Consider the following 15,656-nt stretch of genomic DNA (forward strand, 5'->3'; position numbering starts at 1 on the left):
ACGTTGGACCACACCAAACCGATGTAAAACAAAGTGACAATACAAACAGCCCTTCAGGCTTTGTAAGCGGCAGGGTAAGTCTGTGGGTTTTTTAATAGAACAAAGAATACGACATTAAGGTCGCTTCCTAGCACCCACCATTCCATGATACTTCATAGTATCGTCTCAAGAAACTGTGCTGAGTGTGTGAAGATTTCGCAAAAGTAAAGCACGGTTCCAAAATCGTCAGTGCGTGAACGGACATGGGGTTCATACAGTGTAGGCACTACGACGTGTAACATAATCGTATGATTTTACAGTCTCGCCATCCAATCGTGACACTATTTTCCAAACAGACAAGTATGATTATTTTCTAATAAATTTGCTGGATCGGGTAGTCAGGCTTGATGACTTGCCTGACATGTCACTGTATCCCAGCTGACACAGTAGACCAACGCCCAGTCTACTGTCACTAGATTGTCTAGTCCTGACTCGAATATTTACAGCCTGTCTCCCTATAGCTGGAATATTCCGGCATAAACAAACAATTTAAACCATCTACCTGAATTACAAAATGTTCATTTTCATCTATCAGGTGTGTATTGTACGCGTTGAGTTAATGTCAAAATGTTAAATCTGTAATGAGTTATGTGATTGTTATGCTTATTTCTAATTCTGTCGGCATGTATAACTACAACGTCTTGCAGCCGAGGCACCACTTAAAAACCAAAACTAATGAATTGCTTCTGGTCAAGGTAAACATGCAAAGTGGCAGTTTGAAACTGGTATTTCATAATATGAAGCATATGCTTTATATGTATTAGTGAGGTCAGTACTATTTACAGACACCAGGGGCGTTGACTATTTCCTGATGGTTAAAACGTTCGCTCTTCAGACCGAAGACCCGTGTTCCAAGCCAATTTCTGTGGTCCCCAGCCGTGATATTACTGGACTATTGCTAAAAGTGGCGTAAAACCTTACTCACTCACTCACTGACACCAACTCACAACGAATCCACAATCAATATCATCCTAGCATTTCAACATTAACTCAACACTGTTCAAATTTTGTTTAATCACTTGAAAATGGTAAAAACTCTAATCATCATTGGACTGTTAAATACTCCTCTACGAAATTAAAAGGGATGGGTTGATCGGAATTGAAATAGAACCTCGTTTGGAAAATATGAATCCGTATCCCAGAATAGCTGTTGGAGTAATGAATACTGTGAGTGGGATCTGAATAGGAGCGGACTCAAAGGGTCGCACTGTCAGCCGGAATAGAAATATCATATTTGTTTTTTTTTATAAATACGATCGCCTTCCGCCACCGGGCATTCAGCTAAATCTGGCGACCAGTTTAACGCGTGGGCTGGGTAAACAGGTCACTGGTCTAATAAGAAAAGTCAACGTCTGAAGAGTATTCGTGTGGCTATTTATTTCTTTCAAAACATACAGAAACTTTCCGGAGAAATGCGTCGGGTGTGAGAATTAATTAATACACTGTTTGGATGGAGCCGCTTTGAGCATTTGATTGTTTGAACTTATTCTAAAGTATTTATGTCCTGTGGATCATAACGTGCAATACGAATTTGTTCGTTAGCTTAAAGCCTGTGGTATTACACAGTATTGTTTAGGTACCTGTAGTACTTAAAGTGGATGTCGAACTTGGTGCAGATGTTGTAATGTCCTGGCAATGTATTCAATCGTCTTTACTGATATAATGGATTTCAGCTTGACGAAATATCATGTGCTTGATATAAAAATGTCCAATAAATTCAGACTTCCTATTTGTTTACATCCCCTTGCTGTCTCCACTAGAACTGCACCACAGGCACCAGGTTCGGGGAGTGTTTTCTCACTGTGATTGTTACAGTTAGTTTTCTTTTTCAGTGATGTTGGTTGGTTGCTTATTGTTGCAAGTCGCACTCATCAGTGTTCTAACTTTATGACGACGGTCAGTAAATAATCACGTCTGGACCACACAGTACACTGATCAACAGCGTGAGCATCGATCTGCGCAAGTCTGACCACCCGATCCCGTTCACTGCCTCTTACTAGTAGCATATGGGCTGCTGATGACCAGTAATAACCAGTATCTTGCACCTGTTTCACGAGGTTCATATCACTGTGACGACCAGCCTCCTGTCAATTCATGCTTGTCGACAGTGTAGTCTAAAATGTGGATTGGCTGGACAATCACTGTAAATCAAATGCGTGTCTCTGGCATTAGGCGGTAACACAATACAAATTAAGTACACAGCTAATTAACTTTGTAGTTGATTCCAAGCTTAATACTTTCAAGCTAATACTTTCATACAGCACAGTCAGCGATCTGATAGGTGTATTGTATTTACAGATAAATTAGACCGCTGACTTATATATTGCAAGGTCACGAATGAGATGAAATTATCTCACTAATGCTTTCTGCTCATAATTATTCGGATTATACATTGAGTTTCAGACGTAACACAAAAGAGTCAACGGCCTTTATAAAGCTATGTACAATCATGATAGCTTCGATACAAAAACATTCATATCATGTAACATATATTAATTATCAATTGAGACAATGGTGTCATTTTTGTGTAGATTTCATTCCTACGTGATAGAACTAGTACTAGATACAATTAGTTCGTTTCTGAAAAAAAGATCACTTGAGATGTTTGCTTACCGAATTACTAAGTCTGTCTTTACAACTCGTGCGTAGGGTTATTAAATGACATGCGTGGCGTGTATTTAATGGTCCGCTTCAGTTCCTTTCCGAATACATAGTCAGGCATTATGTCATTAATATTTGTCTTGTTTATAATTTTATTGTATGCATATCAAATACCATTTTGATAGACAAAACACCATGTGATAGGCACTATCTTCAAGGTAAATCCTCACCGAGATGAATAGTATGTCACGTCCTACTGTCTCTGATTGATGAAATTGACGTTAGGGAGAGCCAGCAGCACGTGTTGGTGAAGACGAATAGAGGGAACGTTGCCTGTAAGTTATCCGAATGAACAACCAGAAATGTACCAATAGTGAGGCTGCTGTGACAAGCGATGAAAGTAAAGATGGCGTGGTACGAACATGAGTGAGTGAGTTTAGTTTTACGCACACTCAGCAATACTCCAATATTGGGTTACTGAAGATCAGGTTCTCAAGAGGCATTCAGAGGTCGGTATTCTAATATACGACAAAATGATATGGATGTCAACTTCTTGGATGGATGACGCCTGACGAAGGGGCAAGGAATTACCCAGAAACGGCGTGAAAACAATAAAGAAGAAGTCGACATCCATAACATTTTGTCGTATATACTGAAGATCAGTTCTAACCGATACGAACATGGGGTAAACGCTTTACAGCCGCTGAGGAACGGGGTTTCATTCTCAACTCTCTCTTCTTCCACAGAACATAGGCTGGCCACTGGGCGGACTGGGTTGATGCTAAGGGTTTTTTGCATGCAATATTTAAACACGGCACCAAATCGTATTTGTCCATGAATGTAAGCAGCTTCGGCGTTTCAAGTGAACTTGATATAGGTGTCCATTCCATTAGAACATACAGAACATTTCCTAATTCAAAAAAGTCATCCGCATTTAGAACAGCTGGGATGTCTTCTGGGGTCATGTCGATTCTCATGACAACCGACTCCACGCTGAATCTCTCAAGCAAAGAGTTCATCTCTATCGATGAAACTTTACTGAATTCCTGACCCGACATGTCACCTCCAACCTTTGATCTTTGACTCATGTGTTCACTTTTGAGTGGTACAGTTTTGTACACATGGGAGAGGAAGTTATTCACTATAAATGCCTTATGTTGAAAATCACCGGCAATTATACCCCGACAGAGCCTCTCGGCGTAGGAATATCTGTATTCAACGGCCGCAACCTTTCTGCCAAGTTTTACTATAGGTAGAGTATATAAACCAACACCCGCATATATATCAAAGAAGTGAGCGTCTCTGTGGTATTCCATGATCTCGGAGAGCGTATTCAGGTTCCTCCGAACCCAGGTCCCGTTCTTTTTAACGTTGCGTATTACAGATCGACGTTCCTTCTCGTCGTGGAAAAACACGCTTACCTCCCCTGCCAGGGACTTGATAATACCCGATGGAAAGACGATACCGTTAGAACAAACGTCAGTGGCGGATTCCCAGTTACTGTTGTCGACTCGGAGGGCAATGCCTGCCAATTTGTACATTGATTTGGCTCTGCTAGCGTTGAGGTCAAACTGAATATGCGTGTGGTGGGGTTCCCCCAAAAGAACGCTTTTCCATGTCGTCAGTGAAGCATGGTAGGTGTAAACAATATAACAGACGATGGACGACAGTGTAAGGCCACAGCAACATAGCCACATGAACGATTTGAGGGCCTGTCGGTTCATATTGCTCTGAAAATAATGCAGGATTGTGTTTAATCATTTGTGATAATACAGTTGTAAGACGGGTATATGGAAGTCAAGTTCTTGTCCCTTCTTCTGGTCAGTCTCCTACAGAAGGGACAATAAGTAAACGGAAACGTCGTGACATTCAATAAAGAAGGCATTGCCCTTCACACATGGATACTTGTCTTATATATTCAACAACTTTAACATGTCTCTAGAGAATCTAATAATTCAGCTGCATTCAAGTCATTGTCAGTTCTTTATGAATACGGACACGGTTGATTTGCGGGGCCTACAACAACAACTACTACTACGACTACTACAGCTACTACTACTACTACTACTACTACTACTACTTGGGACCATACGGGGTGGTGAGTTTAGTTTACAACACGTTTAGCAAATATCACGGCAGGGGACACGAGAAATGGGCTTCACACATTGTACCCATGTGTGGAATCGAACCCGGGTAATCGGCGTGACGAGAGAACGGATCATATGGTAACTGATTAGTACGTTGGACGACTAACTTAAACTACATTTTAAAGTTAAACTCGATGCATAAACGCGAAATTATATGTAAATAATACCTTCGAATACTGAACAGTCGTCAGTGCTTGTTGACGTCAGTGTTCTCCAGGTGGAAACACGTTGCGTATACATGTATGCAAGGCTGTGGTAAGTGACTGAGTGTCGTATTCAATATGGATATACTACCCTTTACAGACACGACACTCGCATTCATATCAAATCGCTGTTTGACTGAAAAACGTACTGGGGCGGTTATTTACAAAAGGATCTAAAGAGAACTGAATGTCTCCACCGAAGCGGATTTAGGTGTATCAATAGAAGACTTGGACGACCAGTCAGTTGTGTGTCTCGGCTATGTGAAGCCGTGTGCGTTATACGTGTGTATAAGAGGGGGTTCCGGAGCAACGCGGGTGGGGTGTAATGGATTTGATATAGCGTATCCGGTTCTGTTCTTACCCCTTTTTCCGGTGAATAATGATCATGTTGAACACAGCACGCACACGCGAGCACACGCGAGCACACGCGAGCACACACACACTCACACACACAAGAAAAACAACAACAGAAAACCTCTTAACTGATAATCCAAGTAATTTTTGTTACAGGAACCTTGTTACAGATGACACACAATGTCATGATGTATGTAGAATGCCTTTTAGGGACTTACTGCAGACGTGAGTGTAAAGTGATGTTTATTTTCAACGTTTTATTCAAGAGTTTCGTCGTCGGCAACCATTCCCCACATGTTTGGATTCTGCATGGGTTGGTTTGTGTCAAATGTTTTCCTAAATTCATTTTTTTCCTATGCCTCGAAAACGAACCATGATGGCGACCATGCATAATGTCATTCGAAGAAAGAAGACGAACTAATATCAACAAGATTTATGGATTTCACCTTCTTTATTGTGAATAACACGACCTTTCGGAGCATATGCGTGCTCCTTCATCAGGTGCTATAATGTCATTCGTCACCACTCGACCATTTCCGTAACGTCCAACACGAGTTGGTGACGAATGACCAAACGCTCGCTTCCGTTCAGGACCGATGGGAGCACAGCGCGGCCGCTCGCGGTTCTGAACACGCTTCTGGTGATCGGGAAGTCCATGGGAAGACACCAACGTTAGAAATGGCAAGGAAGCGGACTGTGATACCTACTATACGTAAAGTAGCGTTTTCATGCTTGAACAACTCTTCTATCGGTCCATAATCGGAAGCATGCAATGTGCTGTCAAATTCCTCGTAATCACCACTAGATCAGATTTATTGTACTCTTAGGCCAAATGTAGAGATATCATCAAAATCAGGTACTATGACACTCCCAGCCTTATCACGCATACTGCATATCTTGACCATGATGAACACCAGTGCTTGTCGCCACCCACTAGACAATGCGATCAATTCCCAAGTAAATTGTCTATGAACATGCGGACACTGTTTCAACAGTGGACTGAACTCAACTAGTTTTTAGTAACCTGATACCTCATGTAGCTAGTTCAACATCAACAAGAATTTTTAGAGCGCGGGACGAGTCATACTACATGCAATTACTGACTGACATGTTTTCTGCTGCTGAAAGATCCTAAAAGATAGGGACGTTTCTAACATTTAGCCTAGGACTAATTGCTGGGTATCGCACCCTACGCCATGGCACTATCCCCCCGAATCTGTCGAACTGTTGAGTGCAATTCGGGGCAAAAGGTTCATTTCTCCGACAGTTAACACGTTGTCTTCCATATCGCCGGTGAAGATTCCTCGCTGAAGCAGACTCGCCTCCAGTTTGTAAGGTTCCAGTTAATGACTCCACGACAGAAGTACAAGCAATAGCAACGATGGACGTCTCTCAAAACAAGCGACAGCTGGCCTTCTTGTTCGAATCCCCACTTCACGCAACTGATTCCTGACAGTTAGGTCGGGCTACTGCAGATTTCTGACAGAGATGTCGGGCTACTGCAAACTTAGACTCCCCATCTTCAAGGCGGCCTGTAGCGAGCCTTCGATTGGCGGCATGATGATCTCTTTTCTGGCCCAAAAACAATGGCAAGATTAAACGCTTAAACTTATTTGCACGTGCATTTGCTTTGCACGCTTTCTTGGCGACTATTTCTTTAAACGCTTCCAAAGCAACGGAAATGTTATCATTCCCCCGTTTTGGCGCAGAAACTGTTTACAATCACACTAACATTTTGGAAAGAAATAGTATATTTTTATTGTTTTGCCGCAGCTACATAAGCCAAAAGCTCTCAACCTCGCCCATGTAATACTTTTTTGAAAAGTGTAGAACTGTACCTCAAGCAGGGATAGCGTAGCAATGTCGACTGTTTCACTCAGAGCACCGGCTACCGCAAAACGCGGTGCTCTCTCATCTAATTTTTGTAGCTCATATTTTAAAGTGGCAAAACCAGCATGCTATGACATCAATAGTTATAACCGACATCATTCAGTACTGAACAAATATACGATCAAATCGAAATTTGCATGCAACAAATAATTGATATTCAAATTTGACTGGAAGAGGCAAACGTTATGTACATACTTAATATTAATGGATTTTGTGATTTTTCATTACAAATGGCAAATAGAGCGCGAAAATTGTAATGAATGTCAAAACAAACATATGGCAGAAGTTCAGACATTATATCCACTTCATATACATCACAAAAATCAAACACTGCGTCACTGAAACTAAGGCCAAACCAGTATAGTAGCAAGTCCTTGTTTTATAGAGTAAATATCACATTAAAAAATGTCCCCTTTCACGATTTTAGTAGTCGCAAACATTATCAACTTAAAACTGTCACTTCAGTTAATTTTATTGACAATGTGATTGCAATAACAGATATATATTGAACTTTTATTAAGTGGTTACCAACGACTTATGGGTATTCGATACATTTTTGTGTTTTCTCGGAGTTTTAGTATCATTTCTATAATCAAGAAAGTATAAATTTATTAGGTTACAACTAAATTCAACAAAAGGTTGCAATTGTTAATATGCTTCTTTAAACACGACATACAACTGATATAACATAATCGAACGCCATGCTATTACTCCCTGCGAGCTTCAAACGAAAATATTTGTTTGTGTCTTCCGTTACAATTATAGATCTCAACAAAACATGTTTACCCAATTACAGCTTTATTGATCTGTTAGGTTATTAACGATACAATCATTGGCCTTTAAGCTTTTGGCTATTAGGAATTAGTGGTAAATTACGACTGTTGATTAAACAAAAACATCAAAGAGAACCGACGCCCGCGAGGAATGATATAATGAGTGATACCCGATAGTTAACATTTGTGTTGATTACTGCAGTAACACGATGGAGTAATAACACTGGGCCACTGCTGTCATCTCAAACGTTTATCCCAGATTTATACATTCCTGTCGACTGACCGATTTATTGGAAGCAATAATACGGTAACTAAATGTGATTTATGACAACGTAAATCACCTAATGCCGTTAATACCGAATCGTGAAGCTTCTTAACCATACATTATATTACATACACTATTGTTTTGATTAATACGAATTATTGAATGTATATACCGATAACAATGATTAATTCATATGTTTTAGAACCTGCTAATGTGCTCTTTTTTAATGACTGTAACGGTCCATGGGCGTAGTTCAAGTTAAGTCACTTTAGGTCTGTAAAATATATTTCAAGCAAAGGTACATTTATATGCTACTTCGAAATATTTATGTATAACATTTTGGAAAATGTGACCTCAGCTAAGATAAAGAGCACCCATACCCTTACTTAGAAATGGTGGTCAAAGTTTGGTGGTCAAAGAGATATCTGACGAAACTTGATACCTTCTATTACACACCGATTCCTTGACGCAGTTTCATGGCGCAAACTGTATTAGTAGACGGCCGTAATAATATTTTCAACATGGCTACCATATGATTACACGATGCCATTTAGAAAGTGGTCAAATGCAACATATGTCATATTTGGGATTTCACTTTCTTAGTAAAGTACAAATTCTAGTACTTTTTTCGGTTGAGTCCCATCCGGGATTCGAACCCGCACCCTCAGAGTCAGGCACCTAATCGCCAGCACACAAAGTCAGCCGCCTAGCCTGCTCAGCCACCGCGACTTCCACAAAATGAAAATCGGACAACTGGTAGTCTAGATTGCGTACTTTGTGTACCCCTCTGATAAGTGTAAATTGGCACGGCTCCCACGGCCGAAAGCTATGATTACACGATGCCATTTAGAAAGTGGTCAAATGCAACATATGTCATGTCGGTGGCTGAGCAGGCTAGGCGGCTGACTTTGTGTGCTGGCGATTAGGTGCCTGACTCTGAGGGTGCGGGTTCGAATCCCGGATGGGACTCAACCGAAAAAAGTACTAGAATTTGTACTTTACTAAGAAAGTGAAATCCCAAATATGACATATGTTGCATGGCTGCCATAGCGGAAATCATTTGGCACATATCAGAGTCTGATAGCTGAGATCATTCAAGCACACTTTCGAGCTGTGTAGCTGAAATGAGAAATCAACAACGAAGACTTATATTTAAAAGATCACCTGATATTCAGTGGGTAAGCATGTTCCTATTGTTTGTCATCATTTCATTGCATCAGTTTCCGTCTTCTGCAGGTGTACGCTAGTGTGTCGAGGGTATTACTCTTTGCGTTCTGGCACATCCTTCACTAGCCAGTGTATTACGTCGCTATTGTGACAAATACCACCGCCGATTTCGCCACCACCGCTTCAGCTTGGCTTCACTCATAAACCATTTTGCTGGACCTAGGCGTCCTGTCAAATCTCTCTTCCGAGTGAGATGATTTCTGTGCTCTACACAATAGGGATTTAGGATGCGATGGCGTCACTTCCGCAAGGAAGTAGTCGTAGTAGTATTTATCAGAATCCATACTTACTTTGCTTGATAACTGGGAATGGTTTTATCAGAACAATGAAATAATTTTCATGTATAAAAAAACAAAAACACAACTAGTTACATAATAGGAAGAAAGAAAAATACTTTCAAAAAGAAAGAAATGAGTTCACGCCTCATTCTACTACGCTGGCGGTGTGATAGATTGACACAAAAATATAAAAAACGTAATTGTGTTCCCAGTTCAGTGTTAAATTTGCCGATATATATTTCATCTAACATTTCAATGAGGTTAACCTTCCTGCCGCAATATTTTCTCTCTACCGTTGCTTCATGCTTTGATTTGAGGAAGGACTGAGAATGCTATTTGTTGTCATACATTTCATCTCTAAGAAGGAAATTTAAAATCAAGTTAAGTGTCTTAATTCAATCAACAGCTCAGCTGTTCATTACTTGAAAAACGTCAGTTTTGGGAAAAAATGTTTTTCAGAAATAGCATTTCTCAGTTGACGTCTCATCGGTCAGAATATACTTTTTCACGTTGTACGAAATGCTATTTAAAACCTTTAGATCATGCTAATGTGACTAATTAAAAAGCCTAGATGATTAACGCTGCGCTGAGATGTTGGATAGCGAGGCGAACCAGTAAAACTACGTTTAGTTACTGACATTGGATGTTGGCTTCTCTGAGTCTACAAAGGTGGGCAAAGTGCAGACACGGTAAATCAAAGGAAATACTCTACTTCACTGCTGGTAAGTTACATATTGTGGTCACACTCGGTTTATGAGGCCCCCTTGGTTCGTTATTCACCAACAACTGGATTGCCTTGACCTCTTGACCCTAACATCTACATATTGGTGTTATGCACCTACAGTATTTCGGAGTGTGGAATTAAATCCAAGCAGAGAAATCTCAAATGGATACGGATTACAGACGCGTGCCACACTGGGAAACCCACAAACATTGGTGTAATCAGTATGACATGTCTCCATTCTTAAGTTGTCAATAGTTTGGGCCAGATATCTATCTACAACAGCTTCGTGTTGGAGATGAGATGAAATGGGTTCATGCTGGCGTGCATGTGTGCGTATGTGTCTTGCTTGTACTAGCCCAAACTTAATTTCGTTTTATAATGCTAACTCACTGATCGAGACACACTATGCAGTGGTTAAGCATCAGTACCCAACTCAGACACGCTGCACTGACCCCGATCCGACCAGTCCTTCTTGTACTCCTTACTGCCGAGCGCGTGAAACGGACTACCAGTACCATATTTTAATGTCTATGGGTGTGACGTGGCCAGGTATCGAACCCGTGACCTTTCGCTCTCCCCGCTGTTACATATTGGAGAGGAGATCGCCAATCACCATCTCCATCTACCCAAGTAACTGCGTTCCATGTATACGAGGATTTTGACCCTCGACAATGTTTCATAGTGTTTTCCTAAGATCCCCGATTCGAAATACACTGTACTCATAGTCTGTTACAACGCTGATAGAAATCCCCATGAAAGTGGAGTGACATCCTAAAATACGTTATGATATGCGCTCTTATGTGTACATGATCATGTAACTTTCTTCGTATCCATCGATCGAATCTTTGAGGTTTTGGGCCGCCATGTCAGAAGGTAATGGTCGACATCGTCGTTACTGGTTAAGGTTTCAAACTCGTATCTAGAATATAAATACTGGTATTAAAACACGCGTCTTGAGTAATGTATGAAGGAGCATCTGCTGTTACATCAAATACTGAAGCACGTAGCATTAACGTTTTGTGTGCTTATTGCTTAACAAAGCACTCAGCAGTATTCCAACATTATAACGGCGGTCTGTAAAATGAAGTCTGGACAGGACAATCCAGTGATTGACATCTATGTCCGCAGTTGCAATAGGATGACAGGCGTCTTCCAAGTCAGCGAGCATGGCCACTCGATCTCATTAGTTGCTCCTTTATGGTTGCCGCAGACCAATTCAAAGGTGCTGGCTTTCGTATAGGATTTTTCAGGAAAAGACGCTGGGGCCGCCCGTGGCTCCGTGTTGCTACAACAGAAGACAAAATGCGATACGGTTACCGCCACTACATGTTTCACAATTAACTTCGCACAGTTCTCTCGCTCGAGAGTGTAATTTGACAGGATGGTGAAGCGTTTGAAAGACTAAAGAAGGTCTTTAGAAACTTAGACCGTCCGAAATAGGCAGCGGGGTTGTTTGAGATAACACATTTTTTGCTCATGGTTTTAATCAGTCTCCAGCACCGCTTTTCAAACCGACATAAGACATAACTTTTTTTGCCCCTCCCAAACCCCCTACGGCAAACCTGACCCCCAATGCCAACAAACAGTTTTTAAACAGAAATTTCACATCCTTATGTTTTATCATGAACTTTGTTGATAATGCATGCTGGATGGCTAATGTAATAAACGAAAGTTGGTGTCGGAGAGCCTATTTATGGCCGAAGTTATGTCGCAGTTTGCATTCTAAACTACATGCATCTGCACTGCTTTCTCTCCAATATCAGAAACATCCACAATAAACTCAACAGGAGTCAATACTTTTAATCAAGTTTTAGAAGAGCTTGCTGTTTCTGTTCTTCACAGTTATTTCTTTAGAATTCATACGCATCGTGTACATGAGAGAAGTAAACTTTGAAGTTCGTGTATTTCTTGTACTTTTGTCATATGCCTCCATGTCTCAATGCAAACAAGCCGACAAGCATATAGGTTTGAGGGGTAAAACCTAGATACACACCATCTAACCGGCTATTCAAATCATATAAGGTGTTTTTGTTTCTGCAAAAGTATCAATAACGTCTTTCCTTTGAGGAGTCATTGTAGTAAGTGTTGTTTACATAGAAATGCCGTTATTCTGTACATCACTGGTCATGAAGAAAGGTTACATTTTGTCAGTACTTATCCTGCAGCACATGAACGATGGTATTACTTCACACATTCTTAACGCAACCCTACACCCTCCACATCAACTAAACGCACGCACGCATGCTCGCGGGAGCGCACACACACACATACACACACAGAGCCGTGTACAGTATTTTTGTGGAAGTGGCTATTTACAACAGTGTTCCTGAATGAATCCACAGCATCTTTGAATCAAATGTGATGAACGATCAATGAAACGGATGTACATCGGTGCCTCTCGTCCGTCATTTACAACCTCTATTGCTGTATAAAAAAGAAAATATTCACGTGCGAACGATCGAATTCTGTCATAAATGATAGTCCTTCAAATATGAATACTTTTATTTCATTGGAATAATTTATTGTACACTTGTAAAAAATGTAATTATCCCTATTTCAGTAAAAGATCATCAAGAATCAACCACACGATTATGTGATATTAAAGCATTTTGCTGTATGAAACGGGAGACTATTACAAAATACTTTACATTAATGGTAATCAGTGAGTGGGTTTCTGTCAGTAAACATGTCATCATGGAAATGGTCAGAATGACAGTGCTGCTGAGACTTTCATCAAGAGATCGACCGCTAAACAGAAACAGAAGAAAACAAACACGTTTGCCTAATGGTACTCTAAACAAAAGTAGGATATAAATCGAAATGGTTGATCGTAGAATTTCAAACTATGCACGTAAAGTTGTTGTAAGAACTTGTAAATGACTTCCTGTCATTTAATCGACTGTATGTTTCTTGTTAAGATGTAGTGCTTTGGAGTCCTTCAGTTGTCAAGGAAGCACTCAATCAAATTCTGTTGTCCAGTTTAATGAAAAGTTAAGCTAGCTAGCTAGCTACTGACAGTTCCTTATTCTGCTGATTTGATTCCCTCAGGGCTTTAAATTTGGTTCAATGGCAAGGAAGCAGATACCCTTTTGGAGAGAAAATAGTGATGACTTCCTTTTGTCCAGAGGATCTGCGCAAGGGACTGCAGGCATTACTGAACTGCATTCGACCCCGCATTGGCAATGTGACGTCCAAATCAGAGTCTCTGACAAACTGAAAGATCCTTGGAGCATATGCTCCAACACTCTAGGTCTTTGACTATCACCTGTCAAGAATCGAGGGGGCGTTGGGGTTGGGTCAAGCCTAGTAGTGTGGTGGTATTGCTGGAATATCGCTATAAGCGACGTAAAACCGTATTCACTCACATCAAGTCATGCAAACATATCAGTGAACTTGACAATCCGATGCTGTTGTCGCCTCTTACGACATGCATGGGTTGCTGAAGAGCAGGATCTACCTTGGATCTTCAAGCGAGACCAGGTACTTAGCCTCAATGAGCCTGACCACCTGATCCCCGGCTGTAACCAGCATGAGAACCTTAGGAGGACCAGAACTCATATTGCTAAATTAACTTAATTGAACAGAAATGAGATGATGGTTGTGTGGTATAGCTTGTTGTTATGTTGTCAGTCATTGGTTTATTTGGTAAATATTCTAAGACTAATATTTCAAAGCTGCCTTGACGCAAGGGGTAGTGTAACAATGCCGCTTCCAGTTCAAAAGTACCACATTGGTGGTACTTTTGTGATGATGACATTGGGAAACCAGAAAATTAAGTCAAAGGTGCGAGAACAAGAACGCACGAAAAGGTCCCTCACAGTATTCAATGATTCGCTCTGCTTTAGCCGAAATCTCGCGTTCTCATATTCAAAACTCGAAGACGCGAGAATGTCCAGTGTCCTGTTTTTGAGCTGTCATAAAACGTAACGCCTCAAGTGAGTCGATACGATATCCTAATCTTCAATAGATCTTCACACAAAACATCAACCGATTTGTAAATGATATTAATATTGTACAATACCCGAGAGCTGATTTATACGGACTAGTTGTTTGATGCTGGCTTCTTGAAACTTGGCACAATGGGGGAAGCTACTAGGGAACATGATTGTGCTTGGGGTCCGGAAAACTCTTCAATGAGCAACGTCAGTCAGTGTCGTCATGGGTGTTGTACAGCACTCAGTGCCATCGGATGCATTATCGAGTTTGACTTCCACTGCAAACTTGAGACCCATCGATATCGGTTACGTTGATGACAGTTTACACCGCCACCATATTGAAACTTGTTTATTCTCATGAAATGCCATGGAAATGACGCTTGGAGCAACCACGTTCCTGCAGGTCTTTGAATGTCATTTAGAAGTGAAAATACATAAGAATGAAGATTTTTATGGATATCAACTTCTTTATGAGAGAACACAACGTTTCGGAGTTAATGCTTACTCCTTCATCAGGTGATTTGCATTTTTGGATTACAACTTTGGATTAGTTTTTATAGCTACTGTATCAGCTTCAAAGGTACATTCTGCACGATTTAATTTCCTGGAAATATTTAGTTTGGGAATGGCATTATGATCACATACAAATTGAACATTTTTGACGAGAGCGACTTGACAAGTAAATCTTTGTCTACAATCTATGTCAACTCTGATAGTTTCTGAAATCAATACGGCCGTTTCAACCGTTTCGGGAATCGTGTGCCAATCCTGTCGCTATGGGCAACAAGAACAGGTCATCGGCATTTTAGAGGTCCTTGTACGCACCTGTTTTCATTCCCTGTAGAACGCGTTACTGTATTTGTCCATTGTTAAAGGGTGAGTGAGTGAATTTGGTTGTACGCTGCTTTTAGCATTCATCAAGGAATATCACGACGGGGGACACCATAAATGGGCTTCACAAAAAGTACTCATGTAGGGAATCGAAACTAGGGCCAACTTGCACAAAACAATCTTACCACTACAATTACTGTAAATCCTTACGATCGCGATCTTAGGCTTCGGCTACAATCGTCATCCACTTGCACAAAGCGATTGCAGGCTAAGACCATTGTAAGTTACAATCAAAAGTTACAATCAAAAGTTACAATCAAAAGATCATTGTAGTCAGTAGCAAAATGGGGTTCAAGTTGGTGTCAGTTTTACACAAGTAATTAGCTTTG

At 40.7% G+C, this 15,656-nt stretch overlaps 1 protein-coding gene across 1 annotated transcript; it reads right to left on the reverse strand.

Annotated features, from left to right (window-relative positions):
* Positions 1-3,305: 3,305 nt before the first annotated feature.
* On the reverse strand, positions 3,306-4,364 carry LOC137272124 (uncharacterized). Its single transcript, XM_067804480.1, has one exon. The coding sequence runs from the start codon at positions 4,362-4,364 to the stop codon at positions 3,306-3,308; it is 1,059 nt and encodes a 352-aa protein (XP_067660581.1).
* Between the last annotated feature and the right edge of the window lie 11,292 nt (positions 4,365-15,656).

The sequence above is a fragment of the Haliotis asinina genome, chromosome 2 (assembly GCF_037392515.1).
Source record: "Haliotis asinina isolate JCU_RB_2024 chromosome 2, JCU_Hal_asi_v2, whole genome shotgun sequence".
NCBI classification, from domain to species: Eukaryota; Metazoa; Mollusca; class Gastropoda; order Lepetellida; family Haliotidae; genus Haliotis; species Haliotis asinina.

Excerpts from the sequence above, each read along its gene's own strand:
- LOC137272124 (XM_067804480.1), bottom strand. The coding sequence starts at position 4,364 with ATGAACCGACAGGCCCTCAAATCGTTCATGTGGCTATGTTGCTGTGGC.